Source organism: Schistocerca nitens, chromosome 3 (genome assembly GCF_023898315.1).
Source record: "Schistocerca nitens isolate TAMUIC-IGC-003100 chromosome 3, iqSchNite1.1, whole genome shotgun sequence".
NCBI lineage: Eukaryota > Metazoa > Arthropoda > Insecta > Orthoptera > Acrididae > Schistocerca > Schistocerca nitens.
This window is the reverse complement of record NC_064616.1, coordinates 892,043,096-892,051,133: the sequence shown is the minus strand read 5'-3', so window position 1 is coordinate 892,051,133 and position 8,038 is coordinate 892,043,096. Positions and strand designations below refer to the sequence as shown.

The window sequence follows — 8,038 nt, the reverse complement described above, 5'->3', positions numbered from 1 at the left end:
GTGCATGGGGTGTTTGTGATGGATGGTCACTGAAGAGGATTGTGCTGAAAAAATAAGAGGACAATAGCTGCAAAGTCACTGCACAACTGAATGTTGCACTCTCAGATCCTGTCAGCACCAAAACAACATTAAGGGGGCTCCTTACATTGGGAATTGCAAGGTGAACTCTAATTCTAAAAACCACTCATCAGCTATTTAAATGTCCATAATAAAGGTGTGATGCTGAAGCTATGAAACCTGGACTATGGAAAAATGTCATTTGGTCAGTCAGTCTTGTTCCACTGGTATAACACACACACTTGAAAACCATTCAGGATCCATATTCATCCATTCCAAGAAAACTGGAAGCTGTTTTGAATGCCAGCGGGTTTCTTACACCGTATTAGGCATGGAAATGTGATGTATTTTTGGCGTTTCCATATTTTTGTCCACCCCATGTATATAACTTTTGCTACTTGAGGTCTTCAATTATTAGTTAACTCATTGCTATGCTAGTGATTGTTGCCGCACCATATCAACCTAACAGCAAATTTCTATTAGTTGTTTTACCACCACTGGCTACTCCGTGTCACTGTATTCCTGACCATGTGCACATCGTGCATTTCACTTTGTACGCATTTCTATCCACTGTTATTGCTTAAATAGAGTTCTACCACAACAGTACACTGATAATGGATAGAAAAAATGAACACAATAATTTATTATTCCCTGTAGATTTTTCTCTTCAAACACATCATTTTTTAAACATTGTTGTCAGCACACTTTTGCACTTAGCTGCTTGGTTACTTCAGTATGGCGACTTCATTTACTTTACGCACCTAGAACAACACAAACAACAACTCAACATGTGATCATAAGGATTACAACTTTATTTTCTGACAACCATCAACATTTACACATCAAATTTATTAATTATTACATGATTTCTTAATATCCTGTTGCAAATAAATATGTAATACATATGGTTATACAACACTTAACATTTGGATAATTAAGTCTTACAGAATCAAATTGTTACAGATATATATTCATTTACTACCTGAAACAATCATACATGGAATTTAACACAATTGCTATTGCTACATCTAGCTACTACTTTAATTTTCTCCAATACCTTAACAATCAAAATTTACAGACTTAGTACTCATAGGATGCAAATACCAACATAATTTAGATCTGATTGCAGATTCAACACATATATACATAATTTATGTAGCTGCAGGATAAACATTTTTTGTGCCCAAATTGTGGCACATATCAATGAATTCAGATCATTTTGTTCCAAGCCTTTCACACATTCTTTATTCACTACTTTATCTACACACTGAGTGGCAGGAGGAGGGGGGGAGGGGAGGGGAGGGGAGAGTTATCACATCTTTGCATATACATTGCATTCAAATAAACTTGTGATTAACACAAAAATTCATCTGGGTTTGCACAACATGGGTGCAACATTGATTGAAATCGATATGTATGTGAAAAACATGAATGACAAGTCTGTCATTTGTACACTAATCATTTTCTTAAGGACTATAATGATCCTGGGTGGTGATGCAATATAATTATCACCCACGCTAATTTGACTGAGTAACACATGTGCAAAACTTACGTACTTGCAGAATGAACATATTTTGTGCCCGAATTGTGGCATGTACAAATGAATCCAGATCATTTTGTTCCAAGCCTTTCACATGCACATTATTCACTACTTAATCCACACATTGAGTGGATGGGGTGAGTGGAGGAGGGGGAGGGGGGGTGGCTTGAATGAATAACACTTATGCACAGAACTTACGTAACTACAGAATGAACCATTTTTTGTGCCTAAATTGTGGCATGTACAAATGAATTCAGATCAGTTCGTTCAATGCCTTACACACACTTATTATTCACTATTTTATCTACACAATGAGTGGGAAGCCAGGTGTCACACCTATACATACATATTTTATTCACATAAACTTTTAATTAACACAAAAATTCATATGGGTTTGCACAAAAGGGGTGCAACATTGACTGAAATCGATATGTATGTGAAAAACATGGATGACAAGTCTGTCATTTGTACAGTAATCACTTTGTTAAGGACTATACTGATCCTGGGTGATGATGCAATATAATTATCACCCATGCTAATTTGACCGACTAACATATATGCGCAGAACTTGCTTACTTGCAGAATGAACATTTTTTTGTGCCCAAATTGTGGCATGTACAAATGAATCCAGATCATTTTATTCCAAGCCTTTCACATACACATTATTCACTACTTAATCTACACATTGAGCGGGTGGGGGGAAGGGGAAGAGCTACCTCGAATGAATAACACTTATGCACAGAACTTATGTAACTGCAGAATGAACATTTTTTTGTGCCTAAACTGTGGCATGTACAAATGAATTCAGATCAGTTTGTTCCATGCCTTACATACACTTATTATTCACTATTTTATCTACACACTGAGTGGGAAGCCAGGTGTCACACCTTTGCACACATATTTTATTCACATAAACTTGTGATTAACCCAATAATTCATCTGGGTCTGCACAGCATGGGTTCAACATTGACTCAAATGTGAAAAACATGGATGACAAGTCTGTCATTTGTACAGTAATCACTTTGTTAAGGACTATACTGATCCTGGATGGTGATGCAATATAATTTTCACTCATACTAATTTGACTGAGTAAAAGATACATGCAGAACTTGTGTTCCTGCAGATGAACATTTTTGTGCCTAAATTGTGGCATGTACAAATGAATCCAGATCATTTTGTTCCAAGCCTTTCACATGTGCATTATTCACTACTTAATCTACACACTGAGTGGGTGGAGGGATGGGAGGAGGTGGCTCGAATGAATAACACTTATGCACAGAACTTATGTAACTGCAGAATGAACATTTTTTGTGCCTAAACTGTGGCATGTACAAATTAATTCAGATCATTTTGTTCCAAGCCTTTCACATGCACATTATACACTACTTTATCTACACACTGAGTGGGTGAAGGGGAGGGGAGGGGGATGGCTTGACTAAGTAACACATATGTGCATAATTTATGTACTTGCAGAATGAACATTTTTTGTGCCTAAACTGTGGCATGTACAAATGAATTCAGATCAGTTTGTTCCATGCCTTACATACACTTATTATTCACTATTTTATCTACACACTGAGTGGGAGGCCAGGTGTCACACCTATGCATACATATTATATTCAAATAAATTTTTGATTAACCCAATAATTTATCTGGGTCTGTACCCTTGACTGAAAAGGATGTGTATGTGAAAAACATGGATGACCAGTCTGTCATTTGTACAGTAATCACTTTGTTAAGGACTATACTGATCTTGTGTGGTGATACAACATAATTATCACCCATGCTAATCTGACTGAGTAACACACATGTGCAGAATTTATGTACCTGCAGAATGAACATTTTTGGTGCCCAAATTGTGGTATGTACAAATGAATCCAGATCATTTTATTCCAAGCCTTTCACATGCACATTATTCACTACTTTATCTACACACTGAGTGGGTGAAGGGGAGGGGAGGGGGATGGCTTGACTAAGTAACACATATGTGCATAATTTATGTACTTGCAGAATGAACATTTTTTGTGCCTAAACTGTGGCATGTACAAATTAATTCAGATCATTTTGTTCCAAGCCTTTCACATAATCATTATTCATTACTTTCTCTACACACTGAGTGTGAGGCTTGTGATTAACCCAATAATTCATCTGGGTCTGTACAACATGGGTGCAACATTGACTGAAATTGAGGTGTATGTGAAAAATATGGATGACCAGTCTGTCATTTGTACAGTAATCACTCTGTTAAGGACTATACTGATCCTGAGTGGTGATGCAATATAATTATCACCCACACTACTTTGACTGAGTAACACATATGTGCATAATTTATGTACCTGCAGGATGAACATTTTTTGTGCCCAAATGAATTCAGATCATTTTGTTCCAAGCCTTTCACATAATCATTATTTATTCATTTTTTTTACACACTGAATTTGAGGCTTGTGATTAACTCAATAATTCATCTGGATCTGCACAACATGGGTGCAACATTGACTGAAATGGACATGTATGTGAAAAATATGGATGACAAGTTGTCATTTGTACAGTAATCACTCTGTTAAGGATATACTGATCTTCAATGGTGATGCAATATAATTATCACCCACGCTAATTTGACTGAGTAACAAATATGTGCATAATTTACGTACCTGCAGAATGAACATTTTTTGTGCCCAAATTGTAGCACGTGCAAATGAATTAAGATCATTTTGTTCCAAGCCTTTCACACACTTATTATTCATTACTTTATCTACACACTGACTGGGAGCCAGGTGTTACATCTTTGCATACATATTGCATTCAAATAAACTTGCAATTAACCCAATAATTCATGTGCACAGCGTTGATGCAACATTGACTGAAATGGATGTGATGATGCAATATAATTATCACCCATGCTAATTTGTCTGAGTAACACAAATGTGCAGAATGTATGTACCTTCAGAGTGAACATTTTTTTGCCCAAATTGTGGCATGTACAAATGAATTCAGACCAATTTCCTCCATGTTTTTCACACACTGAAGGGGTTGTCACACCCATGCATACACATTGTATTCAAACAAACTTGTGTTTAACCCAGTAATTCATCTGGGTCAGCATAGCATGGATGCAAGATTGACTGGAATGGGTGTGTGTGAGAGAAACATGGGTGCCACCAGTCTGTCATTTGTACAGCAATCACTTTGTTAAGGACAATGCTGATCTTGGGTGGTGATGCAACATAATTATCACCCACACTAATTTGCACATGGGCACCTGGATCTGCAGGAGTAGGAAATGTGATACTTCGCAGTACCAGTCCAATGAGCACTAGGGGTGGAGTTGTAATCTGTGAACAGGTCAACTGGGGGAAAAAAAAACACAGATTTTATTTACATGACAAGATTTCTCACATTAATATAAGCAAAACAGAGAAAATACTTATCAGTAAACAGAAGTAATGAATTACACTGATAAAAGGCAACCAAATCCTTCAGACACAGAAACTGAGGGAATCAGATATTTCTCCTCATTAAAGTTAACTGGAATGCAAACCTAGCATAAAACTGTGAATCTTGTTATGCACTTGAGAAGAAAAATTCAAAGACTTTACGGCTACAGATTTTGTCATTAATTTCTAATGTATAAATGGTGCCATTATTTTCTTTATTTAAAATATTAAAAGCATTTACAGGGTGATCAGAAAAAGTCTGAAAAGCTTTTAAGGGCACTGCAGGGTAGGCTGCATTGAGAAATAATCGGCAAGGGGGGGGGGGGGGGGAGAAAAAAAAAAATATGTTGCACCATTTCCGATTTCATAAGCATTGAAGTTAGCCAGTCAGGTCATTTCCTGTGCAAATTCAAGCAACCTGTCAGAGACAGTGTTGCCAAATGTGTTCTTGGTTTGGTTCCCTCAAACTGAACAAGAGTGATGTGAAAATTGGACAATGGATAGTAGCAAAATAGAACACTTGGCACCACGGCCTCTGGCAGATCCCTTTGATTTGCGCACACAATGAACTGATTGGCTAACTTCAATGTTAACTAAATCAAGAATGGTGCAATATATCAAACTTGTGTTTCTTAACAATTATTTTGCAGCACAACCTATGCTGAAACACCCTTAAAATCTTTTCAGACTGTTTCTGGCCACCCTGTGTATAATGAATGGTATCTAATATTGCCCGATACTATTTTATGTTCTGACTAAAGCAGCACAAGCCACTGTAACATAACAATTACTCCACAAATTTTAAGATACGCACAATTTTTTGTTAATTGTTGATCATACGACATGACAAAGTGGCAGAACATAGAGAAAGACCCCGAGCTGCAAGACATAACATGAGCCAAAAAGCACAGGATGCCAGGATGAGAAAAACAGTGAATGGGCAGCCAATAGGGCTACACCAAAGGGTAAAAGGTGGAGCTTTAGTGCAACCAGAGGTGGTTATTTTTGTGACAGCATTTGCAAGTGTGCCAGGCTGGGTTCTCTCGAGGGAGAGGAGGGAGAGGAGGAGGAGGAGGAGAAGGAGAAATCTGAGTTCTGTACACACTGTCTACAGAAAAACCAATATGTAGCTTTGATTGTTGGTGGTAGCATCCCATGAAACTCAAGTTTTGTATGGTACATCAATGCTATGAAAAATTTGAGTGCACATTTTTATTTGTATTGATGAGATGAGCTCATCAACACTCCACGATGAAAACTGACAATGTTATGGCATATAAAGTAAATATATTATTACACTAATTAACAAAACTTTAATTACTGTTACATCTGTATATCTAAAATGTGCACACTGTATTAAATAATAGCTACTGGTAACAGCTACATTCAGCCAAAATATCTTAGTCATTCATGAAGCACTTCAGACACAACAAAACAATTTAAAAGTAAGCAATAAACAAACTAAGCCACAATGCAATATTGCAAGCATGTACATGTAAGATGACAACGTGATGTAGGTATTGCATTACCTATCTTCCTACGTAAATGTCTTCCTTTGTAAACAGAAGATAAATTTCTTGGTAAAATAAAGATTTAATTGAATTGGCAATTCTGAAAACTGACTAATTGAAAACTGGTAAGAAATGTGTAAAGTTTGCAGCATCAATAAAAAAGTGCATAAGTAGCTACTTCAAAATGATGTGGACCCTTAATCAGTCAAATAATATTTAGGCAGGTTTGCGTTGTTTCATATAGGTTTGATCAATTTACCATTTTAGAGATTAAAATAGATACAGTATATGTAGAACTGACTAAGGTCTCAAAATGACAGACATGGAAAGAAGGAAAGAACTGTTGTAGTAACCTTGATGTCACGATTGCCAAATTTACATAAATGTCTTTTTCTAAATTTTACACAGGGCAGTTCAAGACAGTAGTGGATTTGGGGAGAGCACGTATAAGGTGGTGCACCCACGCCTCCCAGGCTGAGTGTTTTTGTGTAGGAGAACACACTGTGTAAGAGGCAGCAGAGGCATTCATGCATCACGAGAGCAGACTGTCAACACAGAAATTTTTCCAATTGCCACAGTTTGTACAAAGCCTGTGTTTGCTGGACACTCAAATTTTCAGAAGAAACAAGCTTTATGTTGGTAATAGACTAAAAATTTGCAGGATTTTGTGTTCTCAAGGCCTAAAATCTGCAGGAGAGCTTCTGTAAAAATTGGAAGGTAGGAGACGAGATACTGGCAGAAGTAAAGCTGTGAGTTCCGGGCGTGAGTCGTGCTTCGGTAGCTCAGATGGTAGAGCACTTGCCCGCGAAAGGCAAAGGTCCCGAGTTCGAGTCTCGGTCGGGCACACAGTTTTAATCTGCCAGGAAGTTTCATCATATAAAGTTGATCGTCGGTAAAGCAGATGCCAGAGTGAGATTCATTGGAAGAATCCTAAGGAAATGCAATCTGAAAACAAAGGAAGTAGGTTACAGTACGCTTGTTCGCCCACTGCTTGAGTACTGCTCAGCAGTGTGGGATCCGTACCAGATAGGGTTGATAGAAGAGATAGAGAAGATCCAACAGAGAGAAGCGCGCTTTGTTACAGGATCATTTAGTAATCGCGAAAGCGTTACGGAGATGATAGATAAACTCCAGTGGAAGACTCTGCAGGAGATACGCTCAGTAGCTCGGTACGGGCTTTTGTTAAAGTTTCGAGAACATACCTCCACCGAAGAGTCAAGCAGTATATTGCTCCCTCCTACGTATATCTCGTGAAGAGACCATGAGGATAAAATCAGAGAGATTAGAGCCCACACAGAAGCATACCGACAATCCTCCTTTCCACGAACAATACGAGACTGGAATAGAAGGGAGAACCGATAGAGGTACTCAGGGTACCCTCCGCCACACACCGTCGGGTGGCTTGCGGAGTATGGATGCAGATGTAGATGTATTCATTTAGTCCAATCTTCTATTGGTCAATTTCCTCTTCCGCCTGTCTCCCCCCCCCCCCCCCC

The 8,038-nt window shown here is 38.0% G+C and overlaps 1 protein-coding gene across 5 annotated transcripts in view; it reads right to left on the bottom strand.

Annotated features, from left to right (window-relative positions):
- Nucleotides 1-712: 712 nt before the first annotated feature.
- LOC126248948 (transmembrane protein 183-like) overlaps nucleotides 713-8,038 on the bottom strand; it is a 116,186-nt gene continuing 108,860 nt past the window's right edge. For 4 of the 5 annotated variants that reach the window (XM_049950475.1, XM_049950477.1, XM_049950478.1 and 1 more), the window contains one exon: nucleotides 716-4,944. In XM_049950475.1, the coding sequence (XP_049806432.1) occupies nucleotides 4,672-4,944 (273 nt within the window). In that variant the 3' untranslated portion in view covers nucleotides 716-4,671. Of the gene's footprint in view, nucleotides 4,945-8,038 lie in introns of all 5 variants that reach the window. The other variant, XR_007545565.1, reaches the window with a different exon arrangement.